General features: G+C 40.5%; 1 protein-coding gene across 2 annotated transcripts in view; it reads right to left on the bottom strand.

The window, feature by feature from the left end:
* LOC139296156 (rho GTPase-activating protein 29-like) overlaps positions 1-17,582 on the bottom strand; it is a 29,414-nt gene extending 11,832 nt beyond the window's left edge. For both annotated transcript variants that reach the window (XM_070918482.1, XM_070918481.1), the window contains exons 1-6: positions 17,288-17,582; positions 5,717-5,860; positions 1,713-1,809; positions 1,364-1,436; positions 1,046-1,106; positions 299-448 (exon numbers count right to left, since the gene is read on the bottom strand). In XM_070918482.1, coding sequence (XP_070774583.1) covers positions 299-448; positions 1,046-1,106; positions 1,364-1,436; positions 1,713-1,809; positions 5,717-5,860; positions 17,288-17,582 — 820 coding nt within the window. The remainder of the gene's footprint in view (positions 1-298; positions 449-1,045; positions 1,107-1,363; positions 1,437-1,712; positions 1,810-5,716; positions 5,861-17,287) is intronic.
* Between the last annotated feature and the right edge of the window lie 5,578 nt (positions 17,583-23,160).

Here is a 23,160-nt window from a genome sequence, read left to right as displayed (position 1 = left end):
GCACCCACAAACTGTTCTGCCACCTCTGAACTCAATTAACAGTCAAAAGGCTTATAATGACTCAGGGGTCTATTTGCAAAATGTTGCTCCAGCCCTGGGTCAAATACAATTTACAGACGACTGACTTTGTCTTGTTTCAACTGCACTGCAACACAAGATGGTGTGAATTCTTACCACAAAATTACAGTTCAGAAGAGATCAATCATCACATCCTTTCCCATAACATTTAGTATAATGTCCTAATGCAGAAATCCTCTGTTTGCAACCCAGTGTACTGTCAACAGTCTCAATGTCTCACCCATAGCCAGCCGTTTCTCCATCCAGGTCAGAAGATCTTTAATGTACTTGGACCAGGCCTTGGCGTAGAGTAGAGCAGACTCCACCCCGCTGTCATTCTTCAGCAGGGTCAAGTCGACTTCTTCCTCCCGTGACAATGGCACCTCTGGGCCTGAAGAGTCAGCAGAGGAGATGCACATATCAAAACAAAGTGAACCGAAAGACATGTATCACCTAAATTGCCAAATGTTGCATTGATGTGTCTCAGTTCTACTATCCCAACAGACATGGGTGTGAGGTCAATGAAAAAACACCTTGAGGTTAAGTGTAGGAGGATATGAAAGTGCTGGCCATCTTTTAAAATAGTCCAACGGCATTATTTCTTTTTAGTGGTTCCACTGTGAAGCACCTCTCCCAACCACCCGTCATCGGATTTAACACAAACCCCATGTGTTTCCCATCCCACACGGAACTACTCCTAAACAGGCAAGGAATGTCAGATATGTGGATGGAGAGGGGAAAACGAGCAGCTAGTATGAAAAAAGATGCAGAAATAACAGGGGTGGGAGCAGAGGTTTAAGGCGGGTCTACCTCAGGCATCCAAAGCCTAAATCACTTCGCTAACTCAAAAGCTGACACTCAGGGGTGGCCTGGGCTACAGAGCAACCACTAAATGCTTTGTAAAGCAGCCATTAATAGCGATCACATTACAGGATTCATTTATTTTACACCCCCATTGCTCAGAGGTAAATGAGTGAATAACACTTACCCACAAAGTCACTTTTCTCTGAAACATATCCCTCAGGATCCACAGAGAGATTGTCAAAAGACTGTGAAAAAGACATTTCAGATTATAAGGAAGGAGTAACAGACGTACAATCAAAGTTAGACATCAGAAGCAGCTGGGCTTTCAACACCCCAATTAAGTACAGAAAGCAAGTCTTTGAGGCTTTTTTAAATGGAGGCGTGGTGAAATTGCTGCTTTAAGTGCACCCTTTTGAAAACTGTCATGTTTGAAAACAAAGCTTTGGAGAAAAAAAACAAAGTAGCTGGCCCGAAAGCTGGGAAAAGAAAGATAGTGTCTCACCCTGCTTCTCCTGGTCTGGGGGATCCCCAACCCTGAGCTGCTGTCCACATCTCCCATAAGGAAGTCAGAAACTCTGAGGGGGAGATGTGTAGATGTAGATGTATGTCAAAAGTACTGTCTGATATGGTCAAAACTGTAATCTATTCGGTACTAACAGGCTTCGAGAAATGCAACTCTGAAGTATACTGTTGTTCACTCCAACAAAAAAAAAAAAACAGCAGATCTACAATTCAAAACACAGACATACATAAGACAGAAAGATGAAGTCAGCCCCGCTTTTCTTGGCTGTTACACAATAAAGTAATAAAAATCTAGAGGTGTTGAAAAGGTATACAGACATTGTACTCACACATTGCCGAATGTGAATGCCAAAGTGTCAATGGATGTGTGTATCTCGCCAAATATAGCTGTTGTGTTTTCTGGGTTCACTTCCTTGAAGTTAACGCCTGCAGAGAGTGATATAATACACAAGAGGTTCAGCCAAAATAAAATGTAATTACAAACCAGCTTATACATACTTAATCATTCAAGACGTGTGGCTGGGCGATGAGCTCTTAACCACCAATATAATAAACACGTGGATGATGATGACATGTAAGTAAAAAAAAACAACAAACGGCTACATTTCATTTTTAAACCAACAACAGTGTATTAATGTAGATTAAATGCACGCAATTTGCCCCAAAGCATTGGGGTCTTAAGTAATAGAGACCACAGTTTTTGTGGGGAGTGGTTTTCTCGCCTCTACAAGGACTAAAGTTGTTTCAAGTAAGTGTTGACATTCTCTTCGACGACTACAAAGTCAACAGAAAGTCAGCCCCCTTGAGCAGTTACACAGGGTCAAGAGTTTTAAAGAAAAGGCTATGAAAACATCTTAAAAAGCACAACCATTAGAGCGGAAGTAGTCCAAGGCAGTGACAGGTACAGTCCATGTCTTCCTACCGAATCAGAAATGTCTTCTTCTGAACAGCTTCAAGGATCTTCAAGGATGCATATTCAAGGAATATTCAGAAACAATCCCAAATGTTCCCTCCTTTGTTCCAATGAGTTATAATCCCACAGGCCATCTTCCATACTGATCATGCACAAAAGAGGCAATCAATCAGGCACATTATTTACTTTAAGATCTATTGACAGCAAGACATCCACCGATTTTAGAACCGTAAGGCCATCGAAGCATGACAAATCTTCGAGAACCTGCGCTCAGAACTTTCCTGGTCAGGTAACAGTTTACTCAGCAAGAAGACATTTGCAGAAAACACTCAGAGGAACCAAAGACACAGGCAGTGAAATCCGACTAAGCTGAGTACTTCCTGTCTGCCCGCAACAGGAAACACTCACACAGCTTGAGTTCTGTGACATGCACTTACCTTTTCTCTTGGTCACCTGGCATCGTTGTCTAGTAACTGGGACCAGAAAACTTCCACAATGTGAATCAGTTGCTGGGGGGGAAAAAATAAAACTCTACACAGTTCCAGTTTCCAGACTGCTTTCTAGCTTTTATGCTTCCATTTTCTCTTCATGAGGGCAAATTCGATCCATGTCAGTGGTGGTTGGGTAATTGTAAATTCCCAACCTATGACGAAGCACAGAAGGGTCATGGCATCCTGGGTTGGGGAGGCAACCTCGCGTTTCAGGGAGACTTGTGAGGACACCAAACGAGAGGAGACGCAGTGGTGCAAGCCTCCCTGCCATGCACCTCCCTCGCCTCGAATGCTAGCATACAGCTCTGAGCTGACTTCTTCCTCAGGACATCCTGTGGGTCTCATAACAATGATTCCAGAGCTCTGCCCCCCTTGTCACGATTGAAATATGGAAACTGCATCATTCAAGTACAGGGGCCATTGTTTTCTCACGGTTGGGTCGTAACTGGCCCCTAAAAAATGTCTTTAGTGAAGCATGTCTGATAATTCTCTGATAATTCTGGTTTTGACATAACTTGATTTCTCTGGTGTGACAGTCCATTCCCAAAGTGAACTAAAATATAACTGCTTTATTAGCAAGGCAAACTAAAAACAACACAGAGTGTCCATTATCACTGATAGATTCATTAAATAAATCCACAACAGGTTTATCTGCATAGGGACAGAAAAATGCCTTTGACATGCACATATAAGATTGACTGCAGTAAACAAATACAAATACTCTGTCAGCTGCCAGCATCTTCCCCAGACAAAGAGGGACAGAGAGCAGGGAAAGAATTTCAATAAGTCGTGGAAGTTGACACTTTTATTGCAGTGCCCTGCAGTTTTTCAGTAGGAGGAGGGGAAAATGAACACTCTCTCACAATGTGACCAGAAAAAGAAACTTTGTCTGGGTCTGGTTTGAGCCAATGAGAGTGTGAAAAGATCATATCTTTGATGACACACAAGTATGGACAATCCAGCAATAGTTGTCTCTGTCTAGCATGAAACTCTTTGCATTATACAGCTGAGTGGAGCAGAACATGTTCTTATCATCGTCAGGTTTATTAAAAACTGCCTACAGTGTCAGATGAACAACAATAGTAGGAGAATAGATTGAGTGGATAACATCTATATGTAAATGGCACTTGAAACTGGTTAGACAACCATGTGTTTGGAGAGGGAGGGAGGAGGATTTTTTTTGTCTTCTGCAAATTCTGGCAGCTGTCCAAATGCCCCAGGTGTCATGACCAAGCATCAAAGAGCAGCATGAGTGAAGAGACGACACACTCTGAAGACACGGAGGCGCACAAGGCCTGTTATCGTCCAAACCTTTGAGTCCTCATCTCTGACGTCTCACTGATTCATTCCTCTTTCAGCCTCTCCTTTTCAGTCCTCCTCTGGCTCGCTGACTGTGTCAGTATTGTGTTACCTACTGGCCATTAGAGACAGTCCAGCCAGGGTGTGTGTTGATGAGGCACCCCCTTGTGGACAGGCACATTTCCAAGTTTCCACTTGACAGCTACATATGCAATTGCTGTATTTAACGCAGGACTAAATGACAGAGCTTTCCTGCAATACTGTACAGTAGCACCATCATTCCATCAGTGTTTATGCATATTTTTGTGTAATTTTAGCATACAATACAATAAATATCTTCATAATACTCTTTTCTGAAAGTGACAATGTTGTAATACCCACAAATTTGAGTAAAACCTTGATTGAGTGCACCAATCCAACTTTTTCTCTCTCAGTGCCAATTACGATACCTCAACTCAGGGTACCTCCTCATACTGAGTACCAATCTGTACTTTTTCTCAGTTTTAAAGATCTGTATGCCTCATTGCACAGAACTCTTGGTAATCATTTTTCAGTGAACACGAGGTCAGGGATTATTGTGGCACTTAAAAATGATATGGCGGCCGTAACTGAATGAATGTGATAGGGGAAAAACAAAGAAACTGTATTTACTGTGGATCGGTCACATCATGGTAGATACCCAGTCTGCTGAATAAGGTCAGTATGAGTGCCGATACTGCTTAGGTGTATTGGATTGGTGCATTTGTATTTGCAAATTACTGTTATTATTGTTACTGTATTTAGGATTTTTAGGAAGCCCATTCAGTTTATCATAGGTGTTTTAGTGGGTAACTGTGGTCAAACATGCTTTATAAATGTATATAAATGATAAAACCCTCAGTTATTAGTCATGGTGTCTGTTTTCCCTCTGAAGTCTGTCCTGTCATTAAAGTTAGTCTCAACAATGCCAATGATTCCTTTGGCTGATGTGATACTGGATCTCTTTTGTTTCCTTTTTGCATTCTGAACATTGTCAAAGCAACAGTCAATGGACTACAGATTCAGACACATATTCTTTAGCATTCTTAAGGAGGTCACAACTCAGATATTGAGATAGGGCAGGTGAGCTGCCAGACAACCACACACCTCGCAACATGGGGGAAAGAATGAAGAAACGTGGATGTGCTTGACTGACAAGCAGCCTGCCAAGGGGCCTCCGTGGTCGCTGAAATATGGAATTCAAATTACAGCCATGTAGTCTCCGCTGTAGATTCTTGTGTGCAAGTCAAGTGAAGACATACCCTTGCAGTGAATCACATTTCTAGCAGATTGAACTCGTGAGCTGAAATTCCTTCTGTTTGTATTCATTAAGGAAATGGGGAATGGATCTGTTTCTGAAAGAATAATAACTTCTCATGCTGCAACCTTTTAGAAACAAATCTCTGAGCCAACCCTAACCAAGCAGAAAGTAAAAACAATTTTCCTGCAGGGTTTCCCACACTAGTTTAAAAGAATGACGTAGAGCCTTAGCCTGAACCAGTAAAGCAACAATGATATTTCATGCCAAGATATTTGAGCATCATCTTGGCACCTGTGTGTGTTTACCTGTATGTCTGTATGTGTTTATGCATGCTAGGGAGTCATCACTGACCTTTGACCTTGGCTATGACCGTTCCAGCCGCTCCCAGGATGTCCGCAGAGTTGAGGGTCTGGTGTTTGCCGATGACAGCCTTGAGGACGCGGAGTAACTCTGCCAAACGCTCTTGCACCACCCCCTGAAGATCTTCCAAATTCTCTGGGGAAAAAAATAGAAGGCACAAGTAGGTCAGCCAGGTTAAATCACGCAAGTATCAAGACCTTGACAAGACTAACAAAAGCTTCATTAAAGCAGAAATCCAACCACCATGCACAGTTTGCAATCACACATTTTCATCTATTAGTCAAAGTCACCACCATCACACCACATTTTGAGTCACAGTTTAGTCAGTGTCAAATCAATTCTTGGCATTCCTTTTCTCTTTGCCACACAAGTAACTTGTCATCTTTTGTCTAATGAGGGACAATTCCCCTCAGGTCAAAGATCTGTTATGTTTTATCTGTGTGCATGCTTGTGCCTCTATATGAAAAGTGGAAGGTTGGTTGTGGTTGAGAGACAGTGACTAACTCAGTTGTTGCAGCATAAAACTACTGTGATGAAACTTCTTTTCAGCTTCCTCCAGGCAGAGTGAGACCATGTACAACGGAAGAGGCACGCATCTATGTAAACAGGTCACACGGCCTCAGTCACGGTTCTAACATTCCCAGACAAGTGGATGATGAATACAGAAATTATGACATGCTTTTTGTGCTTTAGTGGTCATGAGTGAGGCAGAGTCAATCTTGAACTTGTACAGAGCACAGTGTCAGTCAATATCTTTGAGTCCTGGTAGAATTTAGAGTGACAGCTGAATGTCATATTCATTTATTCAATCTTTTAACCTTATGCACTGAATGAATACTGTGGTGCAGAGTCTGATTTGTGTATGATACAATTTGTATTTGTATTTGCATACCAATAAAACAGCACTCATATAAAATAAGAAATTAAGTTTTAGAGGTTACAACGGTAGCTGTTGTGCAAGCATACTCTTTTCTGCAGCAATCAGCAGAGTGTGAGTGGCAAAAAACAAGTTGAGGAAGAGCTTGCATTTCTCTCCGTTACAAGTGAGGTTTTAGAAGATGATACTTGCGGAGGAAAAGAATGTACAAAATGCATTCAGATTACATCTCTCTCTTATTTTACCAACCATATAACATTTTATCCATCATTCTGCCATGAAAGGCATGTCTTTCCTGTAGAGCCAAAGCAGTGAAGGGTAGACCACCATTTATCTGTATTTATGTATTTTACCAAGGGTTTTTCCTCACCATGAATGCTCCTCTTCACAACTGTATGGGTCCTCTGTATTAATTGTTCTAAAGCACAGTTTTAAAAAGTGTGTTTTACAGATAAATAAGCAAAATAACAGCCAAAACATGAGGAATCTTGTCTAAACAACAGGAGGGGATGATGAGTCTGTCTCCCACTCTGATGTCGGCTCATCAGACAATAGGTGAGTTCATGTCTAACTCAGTGTTTTGGAAGAGGCTGGAAACAGAAAAGGCATCTGTTTTTCATCAAGGCCAACCTACCAGGCTGTAGGGTGAGATGACAGACTGAATTTATTGGACCGTTAAACGGAATTACAGAGGGTGTGAAAATGAGAGCCTGTTGTGTGTGTGTGTTACCCATTTGACTTCTCTCTTATTCAAAAAACTCACACACACACACTATAATTCAATTGGCTGGAGTAAAACATGGTAGAAGAGACATAATCCGCAACTGAGACATAAGCCCTGGCCATCTGTGACACTATTTCACAAAAAGACCGGAGAGATAGACATTAATATGGACACTAGGCAAGAAAAGACTTTAACAATGAATCACTAGGGAACATAACACAAAGACGACTTGAAGACACACTCCAAATGTACAAAAAATAAAAGGACAAGTGCAATCTTGCTGGTAAGACGCTGACCAATCCCCGTCTCTAGCTTCCACCCCCAAGGATTAGAGAAAAAGTGTCCTGTAGAGGAGGGGGACTCACCTGCTCGCCTGCCCCAAGGCGAGAGGTCCCTGACCCGGCCTTCATTAAGCACCATCCCTTTTAACCATCCCTCTCAGTTGTGGTCATCAGGGTATTTTTGGTTAGCTCTGTGGCATTTGAAGATTTTCTTATCAAAGACCTGTAGGGTTTGGCCATTAGCATATGAGAACCCTACTGAGGTGCACACCTGAGAATTTTCACTTTGCATGACACAAGCAGAGCAAGGTGCTGCTATGGAATCACAGTAGTAATGTTGGTTACTTTTCCTCTGAAAAGAAAATAATTCAATTAGACTAATCTGGTCCTCAGAGAAACGAGAGGGATACAAATTGTGAGGAAATAACAATAGCTGTGATGTTATGGCAACAAAGACAGAGGGATGTCCTGAGCCAATCTGCTGGATAGGAACTGAAGCCAATCAGGGCATTTTTGAATAGATTGGCATTGGCTGTATCCTTTGTTTACTATCACCCACTGCCAGCTGTCAAAGATGCTCCACTGTGCAGAGTTAAAACACTGTAATGGAGTGGCACAAACAAATAAATAGCAGCCAGCAATTTCCAGTAATGATATACACACTGACAGCGAGCTTCAGAGAACAAAGGCCATGTCCACACTAATGAGAGCTGAGCTGCTTTGGGGGTTAAAAAACACTACCTATCATGCATCGCCTCTAGCAACATCTCAAAAGTACTGGGGAAAATAGGCTGTCCAAATCCTGTTTATATTTCCTGCAAAAAGTTCATCTTCATGCAGGTTGTATATTTTCTGCAGAGCTATCAAACAAATTGAAAATGCTTTCTCAGTCCTAGCTCTAATGTAGGCCTACTTTGGGCTAATCATGCACTGTCATATGAAGGACAATATGGATCATGACAAAAATCAGCAGGTACTGAATTTTAATCATGGACTCAGATTGAGGTCTATGGTAAAAAAACACCAACAAGCAGAAGCTATGCCATTACAAAAAGTTTAAACAATGCTTTTTTTAATTCGAAGATAACAAAAAACTGATTTCATGTGGGTTAAAATGAAGATTACCTTTTAGTCAAATACAAGTGTGCACATGGCTTAACCTCCATATTGTGCATGTGTATTTCAGCACAGTCTGTGTGCAATTAGGCTACTTAGATCGTTGTTAATTTTTCACCCTAAAAACCCAGATTAAAAAATTCAAACAAAAGAATTCTATTTAACAATCAGGAATGTGAATAAAGTTATCAAAACAAGGTCAAATTTTGTGTGACAGCTCATACTGATCACCACCATTGTTGCCCTTTGAATTGTGTGAGAGGATCTGTGCTCACTGCAGCGTGAGACAGCTGAGAGAAAGCTGGTAAAAATCAGTGCTGAGTGGTTTTGTCACAACAATGGCATCAAAAAGCGCACTGGAAATTTGCAGCCGATTGTGGGGGCCATGCCATTGTTTTGGTAGAGATAACAGCGTTGAGGCATAGAGCTGGGCCATATTGTTTAAAGGAGGACCCCCTGCAAACGCCAACGCAGCTCAAGGCTGCCTTGCCTTTCTTTACAGTGGTGGGATGAGCTGGTGTCCCAGCCACGCTTCACGCTCGGTCTGCTTCATTTATTTTCTACAAGATCATGACCTCTGTCTCCTTAAGGAAAATAAATTCACAATGGAAAATAGTTCTAGTAGTTGAGACTGCTACCTATCAATACGCAATAATATAACAATTAAATATTAATAGTTCACCGAAAAACTGGCCAAAAGTACAAAACCCAAAGATATTCAGTTGACTGTAATGTAAGACAAGGAAAAGCAGCAAATGTTCACATTTAAGAAACTGGAAGCGTCAAATGTGACATTTCTGTTTCTAAAATGATTTAAAAGACTTAATTTAATTTAGAAATTAAAAATTCACCAGGTTGAAACATCTCTGTTGCTGGGGTTCTTCACCTCCCATGTATCACTTTAAAATGATCATTTGAACATTTATCCTTCTGCTGGTCAGTATGTCAACAGATTGAAAGCAATGACAGAAAATGCCCATATTTAACTATCAAAATTCAAATCATCTGCAAACAAAGCATAAAAAGCATATCTGTATGTCCCAACGTGTTTAAGCCTAACTCCTAAAAATATCTCATAAATGTAAGTATATGGATGAGTCACTTATGTTCTTCAAAAAAAAATTCACAAGTTCACCAACGTCATACACCTAAAATCTGTCAATATTCAGCACATGTAGACTTTAAAAGTGGCTCTAAAAAGTTGCCAGCTTCAGGTCATGTCATTTCCACTGGTAACCCGTTTTCACAGGAAATGAAGGGATATAAACGTTAACAGAAACTTCTCAAACCACTCATCCAGAATAATCCACTTCTCTGCTGTCAGTCAGTATGCCGAGTATGTTGCCAACAACCATACGTTTGCCAAAATATTGCTAAATACTCAGAACACATATTGTGTTCGAAGTACCACTTTTAAACAGGTTTAAGTGGTGACTCAACTTTAACACAATACAGTAGCTCAAACATTTGCCTTTTAAATTAATGTCTCCCCTTATATTGTTGTGTGGGGGGGGGTCCCATTGTGTCAAACAAAGCTCATTGTGTGTCTGGTGCAGAGAATGACAAATCTAATCCAAATCTTCAGGTGGCCTGACAGAGGTTACAACCTCTACTCCCCCCACTGATAACAACAGGCAATCAACTGGCCTGTCTGGACACGCGATCTGCTCGACATGAAACAAGCCTCGGCAGCTCTGGTGACACAGTGCTGCTTGGGAAACAGCCGTAGGGCCTTACTGAAAGACCAAGGCGGCCACGTCTCTCCACTAGCATCCCTCCTCCTCCTCCTCTTTTCTTGAAGGTGGGAGGGTGACGGATTTACACCCGCAGAAGCAGATGATTTTCAGGTTTTCTTTTAGATGTGTATCCATCTACCTCATTCCAGGACGGTTAAGCATTGCTGTCTGGGGTGACTCACCCCAAATGCTCCCCTCCAAATGGAAACAGCCACTTTGTCCTTCCCACAGAGAAACCTGGACTAATAAAATACACACAGATTATCCACAAGTCTCTTCAATCACAAACCACAAGGCCAGAAAACAATAAATACTCACTGTAACAAACACAGCTCGCATTGCTGAGCTGCCTGCAACCTGATCTGCGACAGGTGGAATTGTTTGGTCAGGATTCCATCTCCAAACACTAATTTCCCCCCCTGTCCAAACAAACGCAGCATTGCTGGGTGCCTCTCAGTCTTTCCCATGCCTTGTTTGGAGACAGAGCAGACCCCAGACATCACACAGACAGTAAACAGCAGGCACTCCATAAACAGCTACCTGCTCTCAGCCTATTAGTGAACTGCACTCTGTGAGGTCTGGGCCTCACAGTCAGACTAATTCTTTGACACTTCAGTACATGTTTGTGGGACAATACAGCAGGTGCACAACAAGACTGCATTCTTGAATCAACACACAGTCTGTCACAGTGTATCAGGTACACAGGGAGGTGAGATAAAGCAGAAAAGGAACAGGAAATAAAATCTTGTACAGATTAACTGCGGCTTAAAGATTCCAGTCCAAACCATAAAGTTTTTTAAACTAATCTTAGTATTCTTGTTTTAGTTTTACAAAATTTAACAACTGTAATTATGGCTGCAGCTTATGATTAACCTGTCAATTAATCTCACAATGAATCAATTTTCCTACGAAATGCCACAGTGGTTTGGTGGCAAATCGACACATTTGAGCCGGTACCAGACAATGTTTGGATTCGATTCATCAGCTAATCATTTCAGTCCTGTAATGTTGTAATGCTACCAGGAACAGGGAAGGGCTGGGAGTGATAGCAAGTTTTATTCCACTAGCACCCAAATGTCCCTATGTGTCTAAGGATGACTACACCTTGAGAAGTTGGTAGTACACCTTACGAGTGAATTAGGACATACCCAAATGAATGATGTCACTTACTACAGTATGGGAACGTGTGTTGGAGACTACTGTATTGGGCAAGAGAAATTAGTAATTGTTTGAGATGTGTGAAATGAAGGATCTAAGAATTTGATGGGACAGGCATTATTGTGTTTTTGTTGCAACTCTTAATTCAAAGCAGAGCAAACACAACATTAGCTTTTTTTGATATTCTACAAAAAAAAAACTGTTCAGTCCGACTCACAAAACAGCACCACAACCCTCAGTCAACTCTCTGCGCAGGCCTGATCCACTGCTGTAAATTTCAGCAGGTCAGCCCAATTGGCCCAAGTGACGTCCCCCTGCTAGCAGGAGCTCTACTGGCCAATCCACCCCTCGCCATGACCAATCTCCTACACAAACATCCAGAGCCCATAACCATAAATCCCACCCCAGGAAACACACCCCAACCACAAGCTTGCACAAAAACATCCTTCAGTATCACAGGGGAAAGTTACTGCCCAACAAATCTCTCCTTTTTTTCCTCCTAAGAGCAGCAGGCCATTAAACCATTATGTGCTAGAATTCGGCTTTTCTCTCGATTGAAGGCACCACCCGCGAGTGGCCACTTCAGTTGGCACAGGGGCACTTGTGTGAGAAGGGGAGATGTTTGTGGGAGCTACTGCTGGATATGTTTTTTAGAGAGTGGTGGTGGCTTTTATGGCCAGTTAACAGGTCAAATTTTGAAAACTGGCTTCATTCTACAAGAAAAGGATAGAAGGAATATAATGTCAGCATTTAGCCTAGTAAAATAAATAATTTTCAATTGACCCAACAAAACTAAACATTTCCAGTAATCCAATACACCTTTTTCAAGTCCATGAACAAACAACTCTGTTAGGATCAGCAGAAAGGTAAACAAGCACCTGTAAGATACAACCAAACACTTTCTGAACATATTATACTGCTCAAAAACAAAACAAAAAATAGTCTGGTCTTCTGACTTCTGACAACAACAACACTGTTCCAGACTGGTACTGTGAAACACAGAACAATGCAGTTTAACTGGAGAACAGCCAGATCTTATCAGAGTGTCATGATGACACCAACAGTTGAAAGAAGCCACAGTTTTCATAGTGGAACAAGGATGTGTGAGTGAGCTAGACATGTTCCTCCTCATTTAAAAAGACATTGAAGGCCTCTTCTCACACAGCACTATATTGTATGAAGAACATTTTCTGTGTCATAGTGGGAAGTAACATGTTCTGTAGTTTATCTGTTTATCTGGTAAATAAAAGTTTTACCTTTTGCTCCTCAACTATGCTGTGAGATGTTTGTTCTACCCTGAAGTGGAACTGTAAAAAAGCTTTAGTTTTCTGTTCCACCTGAGGCTTAAAGGCTAAAATAAGTAACCCAGACTCTCTTGAGCAAAGAAACCTTCAAGGAAATAGAATTTCAGACAGTGTCCTGATGGCTATCTGTTGTCTTCCTTTCAAAACGAAAGGCATTTAAAAGTTAAAACCTCATCCTGTTGGCCTGTACACCACCCATAACTTCCACCACACATTTCTCAACACACATTCCTAAACTTTTTTGGCTTGATAAAGAGGTCAAGCCACATTTTGGGTTTTATTCAGTGCATTTGTTAAAAAAAAGAAGAAAAAAAAGTGAAATTTAAAGCTCCTATGTTCCTGTGTGGTCAACAAAATAAAAGCAAAACAAGGATGTAAAATGATTAAGAAACAGGGCTTGTGGTTAGTATGTGAGCTTGTGCAACAGTAGCATTTTGTAAAATGACTCTTCATAGGTGACAAAGTGAAAGATCAAATTCCTCCACAGTTTTGTCCTGTGTAGTTCAGATGACTGCCACACACAGGTTACAATTCCCCCAAGGACCAGTCAATCAATGTATGTACTATAAATATACATTGATATATTGAAATTTAGACATTTCCCTTGGATTCCATAAAAATAGGTATACATTTTCCACTTTTCCTAGTCTGAACATTTTAACTGAATGACAACCATGACTGTATAGCTTCCTGTGAGTTGTATTTATGACCACAAATCTAAGCGGAATTATTTTTAGGAGAGTTTTTATAGTCAATCTGCCTTACACCTACCATTAGTCTATTGAAGGCACTATAGCTACAAGTGAACATTTGTTCTAAAGGAATGCAGAGTATGCAGGAGAGTGGGGGGATGGGAGGGGGACAGCAACCCGGCTGTGTGTGGAGGACTCCTTTTTCATCCTGATTAAAACCATTAACCAAGCCATCTTCTGCAAAGCAATGCAGACATTTTTTATCACATTTCTCTTTTACTGTATTGGCCCTGAAATGCTGAACAATTTCCCGTCCTGTACTATTACCGTTACATGCTATATAATGTTGGCATCAGGGGAATTTAAGCCACACTGTGTGTGACTTGAGTTAAGAGCAAAAGAGATATTGCAACATAAGAAAAAAAACATACTGATCCCACAAGAATTTACCGAGGTCCATTTTGCGACTACAAGCTGTGTACTCACAGCCAAAGTCCTGCTGTTTGTCTCTACCATCTCCCCCTTCCTTTCAAGACAATAATGATGATTTATGCTAAACTACACGTTGACAAAATTACATGTTAACAATTTGTTATTTACATTTTTGGGTTACTTAACTTAGCGGAAATGTTTTGGTTAAATTATAATCAAATTATAGTATGATGCAGAGCGGTGAGAGGTTAAGGTTGGGGATGGGGACAGGGGTCACCTACTCAGTCAAAACTCACACAGCCTCACATTCTTCGACAGCTTGACTATTGTTGGGCAACAGTTCTTGCAAGCACTGTGACTGAGGGCCCAGTTATGAGTGAAAGTGTAAATCTACACCACAATCTGACCCTCCCTGAGGAATCTATAAGTGTGAAGTCATGGGTGTGAATGTGGTGGGTCCAGTTAACTCAAGCTTACAGTCACTGGTGGAGTTCCCCTGTGGCTTTCTGACAACCGAACATGCTGCGTGCATGTGCCTCCAGCTAAAAACTGGCGGGTGCCCTGAGAGGAAAAATAAGCATCTTCCAACCTAAACTCTCTAAGTTTTCTCTGTATGAGGAGCTATGAGACACACTGAGTCAAACCTGTGTCTCTCCAATGGGGAATACGAGCCTGCCAGATCACAACAGGACGCACGCCTTTCAGCAAAAAAAGCATTGTGTCGATTTCACACACTACTCCAGTGACAGACCTTTTCAAATATGAAAAGAATAACACGAGAGCTGGCATGTGCCTCCCTAACCTCCTCCCCACTTCCCTCACTACATTGTTCCAGCTTTCCCCAACCACGTGGAGACCTGTTGCTGTCAGGCTGTTTATCTTTTCAAGCAAAAAGGTAACACATGCTGCTAATGACACAACAACAACACTATGAGCACAGACGTAGCAAAGTGTAACCCTGCCTTAACTCTAAATCTGATTATTACATGGAGGTCATGTGAACCTGGTCATAAAAAACTCCCTGCCAAAGAAAAAAAAAAACATTCAAAAAAGGTGATAATCAGTGTCTGTCTTTAAGAGACAACTGCCAGGATTGCTCCAGCTGACAGGAGCCAGACTGATTACTAACAATACTCAGGATGTACAGAGTATGGGGCTATGGGAACCTCCTTGAAAAGTTAAGAACATATACTCATAAAATCAAAACTGCCAGTGTCCAAATCAAATTTCAGTTCAGAGATGACAAATGTTCCCTGCTTGCTATTTAAAGCTAGGAGGACTGTTGACAAAATACATTGGATTTAAACTGTGCCCATCTTCCACAACTCTTTGTTACCAATTAGTAAGGAAAATTACTCAATGTTTACTTTTGACTGGACAGCAAAACACATTATAGTAGCTGCTTCTTCCACCAAACAGTGTGAGTCAGCGTCTTTGAGAAAATAATAACAAAAGTAAACCACTAATTCAAATGACAAATAGCTGAATGGCATTGTAGGGTCATATGGTGTGATTTCACCCCCACCTGCTGAACAAGAGCCGTTGTTAACGGGGAGGAAAATATCCCAAATGTTTTTGTGACGGCTCAGAGCAACAGTCAGCATGACGCGAGCCAAGGCTCACTCACAGAGGCCTCACTCCTCCAGCCAGAGGAATGGCTAAACAACTCACTCCCACTGCCAGACCTGCAGTTAGACCCCAGCATGTGTGAATGTGTGTGTGTGTGTGCGTGTGTGTGTGTGTGTGTAGGTACGTGTTTTTTAGCAGAACAGTAGGAGTAGTGGTAGTTATGATAGTGGCAGTCTCACATTGATTGATTCCACAGAAGGAAATTTGTCTGTCAATGGAACAACTACAGTAATAAGGACACCAAAAAGCAAAATCAGAGGTCTGCTCACAATGACAAGATAGAATATATTGCATAAACATTAGTGCTCAAATCATTAGTTGATTCATTACTAAACAAATTCCATGATCTCACTTTGGACTCTGGGATTTGAGATCCTTTTATTTAGAAAAAAAAATCTTTTAACTGATGATGAAAAGTAATATATAGCATATAGTAAGTTACTCTCAGTGTATATGCCACTGTGAAGCCTTGTTAAACACTATATGAGAGTTTGTGTGGGTAGAGTGTTTGTGTGCGTCTGCAAACAAGAGCAAAGCCATCAAAACCAAGTGAGAAAAACAGAAAGCAAGTAACCTGCATCTGCTCTAGTGTCTGCTGTGCTTGTGTGCGTGTAACGATGTGTGGGTGTTAAGACATTAACAACACAGCGCTCCAGCATGTTAGCAGTGAGGCTGTTATCGCACTATAAGCTGACACTCCACAGGTGGTTCTGGGTGTCTGTGGTGATGGCAAACTTTGTGCTTTAGTGATCCATCTGCAACATCATAAATACACACAGAGCCTTCCTGGACATGTAATCCAAAACATTTTTACAGTGCCATGAGCGCAACTATATTTTGTGGGTGTTGGCACAGAAGGCATCAAAGCAGAACAGGAACAGTGTCGCTGTGATATACTACCTATGAGTCAAAGAAAAATGTCCCACTGTTTAAAAAGCTGTAGGTGTGTTTACACGTTAGTAACTGTGATTCCTGTGGAGAACTGGCCACACAAAGACATCATGACATCTTTTCAATACATTCCCAGTGTATCTACAATGGAATTTGCGGGCAGATAATTGTAGTTATCTACAGCACCATTGGTAAACATCAGGTTTTAATGTCAGTACCTCAGTTCAAAGTGCAAGGGTTCCATTCTAGACAAATGGTCAACAATTATACAAGGAGAAATCCATTATAGAGGAGACAGAGATGTGTTCTCCATAGACAGCAGACATGTTTGATTTTAAGTAAAGGACTCACTCAAGAGGAAGAAGTCTAACTCTCTTGCTCTCATCATGCTATGGATGTTGCTCTCTCAACATCACCTGAATGCAACACATTCCTCACCACTACCCGGGATTTGTTGAAAGTCTATCTAGGATATCTTGGAATTTCAACTGAAGTAAAGGTGGGTGAGTGGAAAGTGACACATTTATATTTCTAAGTAATTAGGGCACTATATCAGAATATAATCCATAGATTGCACTGAACACGCAACACTGATTATGGGTAACAAGTATCTGAAGGAGGATTTTCTTTCTTCAACTCTGTCATTTTACGATATTTCCACTTCCCTGACCTCCACAGCTCCTGCACAAACACCTCCACATTCCAGCTCCCCCTGAACTCACCTTTACACTGGAAAGCCTCCTTGAGGCTCAGCAACACGTCAGCAAACCACCGTACATCATTCACCAGCTGCATTACATACTCCGGATCCACTCCTGGTGCCCCCACCAGGCGAGATGTTAGCCCCATGCTGCTCAGAGGATTGGGGTTCTTGGAGCTGCGGCCCATATCCCAAGTCTTGGTGGATCCGGCCGACAGAGATCCTGTGTGGTGCTTGGAGAGGTGTCGTGGCAGACCCTGGGTGTGCTTAGTCCCACCACCACCACCACCGCTGCTGCTGCTGCTCTTCCGGAGCATCCCAGCAGTCACTCCAGCTGCCACCCTTCACAGGGGGTACAGCAGGCCAGCTAGCCTCTGAATTCACCACGCTGCCCTGGTCCCTGGATGGCTGAAAGACAGAGAATGATGAGTGAAGATGATGTGTGAGAATGTGTGTCCGTGGGTGGGGGGGTTCCTCTCCAAACTCATTAATCTACTGTATAACTGAACTGTTATAAGACCTGATACACATGTATAGTAACCACTTAAAACAGAGGACCCAAAGTATATATTTAAAAATCAAATAAACAGCACATCCATTAGTGCTGAAGATAATCACTTCACCATTCGTACAGTTATTCGTGTATTTGTGACATTAAGTTTAGAGCTTACAGCAAGCATAACACATTTTATGGTCCCTTTAGTCTCTCATAAAAGTAACTTAATGTCCTTCAATGTTTACTTTTGTGTCACAATAGGATTTACTTCTTTTTTTTTTACGTTACCTACAACGGTTGTAACGTTGAGCAACGTTTTGCTGTTAGCTAGCTTGTTTGTAAAATAACGTTATCTGTAAATACACAACAGCACTCACACACATTATCATAAAAAGAAAATACTAATGAAAATAAACAAAAGTAAAAGAAAAACGAAGTACAATCACGGGAGGTAGTTACAAAACTCCAACAACATCGAAAACAACGCAAACTCCAACATTTCTTTTTCCGGGGAGTTTACAATGAAAAGTGATGCTGCTGCCCCGGTAAAAACAGTCGACCCGGGTCATAAACTGCTTTGCTGCCACAGCCAAAAAAAAAACGCTATTTAAACTCACCTGCTCGGCAGTTTACTGACATAATGACCACGATATCCAAACAAAACTTTGCTCAGCAGAGCCTGTGAAAACCCAAGAGCATCTCCGTTAGAAAAAACAAACTCCAACAACGGCGGAAAGTTGTCCGCTTTGAGTCACTGTACATCGAAAAGTACCCTACAATCAGCAGTTCTCAAGTCAATCGTAATTTACTAGTCGGTTTGTCACATGACGGTACAGACGCGTTTTGATTGGCCAGATCCTCTCAACGGAATGGAGCTGTGATGCCTTCAAGTGCTGGCGGAATTTTTTGTAACTGATTGAACTGGATTAGTTTAACATTAACTTGCCGAGATGGTGTAATGCATTTTTATTGAATATATAAATTCAATTTAAGAAGATACTTCAAATAAAGAATCTTTGTAATTCTAACTTTCAACGTCGCCCAAAAATATGCAACCTTTAAGAAGCTTGTTATCACATTACCGTACCATGTCAACTGAATTTGGGTTGTTCGATGACCTCTGAATGTGCTGAAAAACAGTGGCCGTTTCTTTTCAGAGTAATATAACAGTCGGATTTTTGCAAGAGCATCAGATACGGCATAATAGCACTGGCACACAGGTCAATAAATCAACATGTCACATTTGTAATATTTGCATGACAAATGTGCCACACCTTACGTTTGTGTTGTAATACACAGTATTGCCCAAATTGCCACATAATGGCGTTTTGTTTCCACTTGAATTATTTTTTGTTTCAGTTGTGGAATAATTTGACACAGATAAAGAGTCCTCATTTCTTAATAAAAAAATAGATCCTTTCTCAACTCTGTTAGATTGATTAAACAAGCCTATTTGTTACTTTATTATTATTAGTAGTAGTAATATTACTTTTTATTTAATTATTATTTATTCGTATTATTCTTATTATTAGAGACAGTACTTGTGGTTGGTAGAATAGTAGTTTCACTATAAACTTTGACACATTAATTATATCATTTCTGTATGTTTAAACTGGGCACACCATGTATGTATGGAATGCAGAAAAAATAAATTGTCAAGTCTGGTCAACAATTTTAGACACTATATCAGACCCAGCGACAGGAAAATTATATCACTCCTAATTAGAATAGAATAGAAAAAAATCAGATCATCATGAAAGATTAAGCACATGATTAAAGGAATAAGTGAAAATGTAATGTGTTATTTGGATCAAAAATGCTGCTACACTATATTTGTAATATATTTTAAGGTGCCTTTTCCATGTCTCTAGCCAGGGAAAATGAATAATTAGCCTCATTATTCTGGTTAATTTGCAATTTTGATCAATGAGTATTGTCTCAGACAAAATAAGAAACCAAACTACTGGCACCACTGCTGCCATCTAGTGTACATATGTAACCATAGAACACTTAAAGTGTGTTACAGAGACTGGCAAAGAATGGTTTGGGGATGTTGGATATTAACATAAAAACATACAGAAGCGCTTTTACAAAAACAATAAGCACTCTATTTGTTTGTACTGCTGGACGCTTTGCCAAACTCCAAACTGCGTTTTTGGTTTTATTAACTGAAACTGGTTTTTAGTATTAAGTTGAGGTGAGGTGTCATGTAAGATTATGTAAACAGGGTGAAACAGATGTGAACTGAAAAAAAATCAAAGAATTCAATTTACATGGTTAATCAGTGTTTGTCTTTATTTTAATATACAAAAAAGATGGATGTATTCTCATCTAGTTTATATTTCTAAGCATTTCAACTCACAGATAAAGTTGCCATTCATACTGTTTTAGTGAAACCAACCAACCAACACACACACCTACCCATGCACTCACACACAGTTCACATAAACAGGGAAGGTCACAGGATTCAGTCAAACATCCATTCGCACTACGAAAAATGAACAATATGTTGACTGTAAATCAAAAGAAAGGATTTTGCTTTCACAGGATTCACATGAAAAAGGAAGAAACCTTTTACATTTGTCAAGTAAATATATACACGATAATTCATAATTTTTTCCTTTTTTTTTTTGAAGATGAGACTGACTCCCTGTTAGCGTTACTAACGAGGTACTGCATGAGGTAACTGGTTTTTCTGTTCAGAAGAGCTGGGTGTAAGACAGCATTTTGGAGGTAACAACAGATCGTGGCAGATTTTCCTTCGCGATCGTTGTTTTTCTGGCACAATACGTGAAAGCACCTGGGTCACGTTCAGCTCACACACACAAAACTCAACCCACAGCATTTTTATTTTTCTATCAGGAGGCTTTAACATGTGTCCTCCTCAGAACATGATCCAGGTGTGATGAGATGTACTCTATTGATCCGCAGAAGACAACTGCCAAGTCACAGCAGAGTTTAATTACTTAAACTATGATATTCAAGTGACTATTGCTGTATAATAAATATTGCTGGACCCTTGGACCACGCACATGCCACTGTTTACATGAATCGTAAGGGGGCTGCATCATTGAATCAATCATGTGGTTACAGACACATCAATGATTTCCAAACACTAAAAACATTGTTCTGTATTGATTGATGTTTGTTTTTTTTCCCACACGTTCTTCACCAAAACTGCACAGGAGCAAGCGTTACAGACCACTGTTAAAAATCACCATCTTTGCACAGCACTAATCAAAGCACAACAGATGAGCCTGTGTGTTGTCCAACGTGGCTAAACTATCACTGAACAAGTCTGAACATCACATCAGCGGGTTAATATGGAGGTAATACTGTTCAACCTGGCATTTCCAGCAAGTGGCCAATCACAGAAGCCGCCAGCACCAAACCATCAGGGATTTTTTTTGTAGTTTTTTTTTGATGATATACACAATAAGCTTTCTAATGCAAGTGCTACCTACACAGCTTCTGATCCAGAGGAACTGATACCGTTCTTCATAGAAATCAGTAACACAACCACCATTCTGAAAAATCTCAAGAAAAAAAAAAAGTAGATATATATATATATATATATATATAATGTATATATACTGTATATACACATATATATACACATTAAAGAAATCACAGGGCTAGATGTCAAAAGGACTTTTAAATATGTAGAGGTGGAACTGAGAAATCCTTTTCTCTTTCTGTGAAATGAGAACTGTAATGCCCTGATTTTGTATTTTTAAAAATCAGATCAGTGGTCGGCAACTGTGGGTACAGGTCTATTTACAAGAATCTGCCTCTCTTCTTTTAGGTTTGTACAGCATTAACACCGTGACAACTGGTCAGGCTCTATTCAAAAAAAAAAAAAAAAAAAGAAATCAATCAATCTCCACAGACAAAGAGGCCCAACTGGCAATAAAATATCTCAACTACTAAAACACAATAAAATACATAACACAATTTGATATACATGTAGAAAAAGCCTGAGGTACTTGTCAGAATATCTGAGGTCAGTCTGGAGGAGTAAGCAGCTGAGGGCTTACCCAGTCAAAACACACAAAAACAGAATATTAGCCTCACATAATATCATTAGCGTTATATTAACAAAGAATACATGTACATCTACAAATCCTTGAGTATCCTGGAATAGTCACAGCAGCATAACGGACATTCAATGTATGGTATTCATGTTATGGTACAACTATGGCATTGCATTTGAGACAAAGGCAACCATTAGAGCTCTCCTTGCATGATGTACAGTGACTGAGGTATCTGGGGACTGGTGTCCGACTGAGTCTATTGAACAAACACCCATGAAAAATAAAAACAGACATGTTGCTTACTCAAGTATGGCCCTCGCAAGGATCAACCCCAACTATCTGTCCATGATTCTTACTTTAAAAACATGTTCTCTATCCATCTCATCATCATTTAGTCTTCAAACTCTCTCTCTCTCACACACACACACACACACACACACACAAATACGTACACAGACCCACGCAGACAGTTAAAATCAAGAATGTGTAACATTGCAACTCCAGGCAGCATCCGTCAATGCCCCTGGCACTGGCAAAGGAGTAACTCCAACTGAATTTCTACAATTATAAAACAAAAAAAATCCAGGAATATGTCCATGATAGCTAGCTGGATAGCTTGGCTCTCGACTTCGAGAAAGTGTTCCAAAGAAGCCTACTGGATACCTGAGAGGTAGTTCCCCGGGGACAAGACGCTTGTCCCAAATCTTTAATAAGTCCAAAACGTCCAATACAACTGCTCAGCTCCCATTTCAGCTCCTCCCTTGCGATAAAACAGCTGTGCTCCGATTTTTTTGATCTTTTTTTTTCCCATTCAGAGGCATTCACAGGTTTAAAATAAGGGAGCACACTCGAGTTTAAAAACCGAGAAGCTTCGACCCCTGAGGAAGATTAATATATTTTGTCTAACAGTCTCAGAACGGTTCCTCCGAGGTGTGCAGCACGTCGTCCGAGGTTTGGAGCAAAGGTTCATTTCATTTGGCCGCAGACGATCATGACCAAGACAGGAAAACGACAGATAACAACTTATGAGGTAATAAAAATAGACTAACACAAAAGAAATACATGAGGTAATGACAACATTGAAGTTTTGACACGTGTTATCAGATGTGCCCGTCGCATAACTTATTACTACTTTAAATCTACAGCAGATGGATGTGTTAGTAAGATCTGATTTTTAACACCGAAAACATTAAAACTGAAAAAAACAACAACAAAAAAAAAAAATAATACCAGTATTGGGGTAAAATAGCAGCTGCATTCAAGTTGCTAGTTGTTTTTTTTATGCTTTTAAATAATCACGGAGATCCGCTGAGTTTGGATTTGAAACATAAAAAGTCAGGAGCTCAGGTGAAGGACGTCACCCGT

Source organism: Enoplosus armatus, chromosome 14 (genome assembly GCF_043641665.1).
Source record: "Enoplosus armatus isolate fEnoArm2 chromosome 14, fEnoArm2.hap1, whole genome shotgun sequence".
Taxonomy (NCBI): domain Eukaryota; kingdom Metazoa; phylum Chordata; class Actinopteri; order Centrarchiformes; family Enoplosidae; genus Enoplosus; species Enoplosus armatus.
The sequence above is the reverse complement of the archived record's forward strand: the minus strand, read 5'-3'. Positions and strand labels throughout refer to the sequence as shown.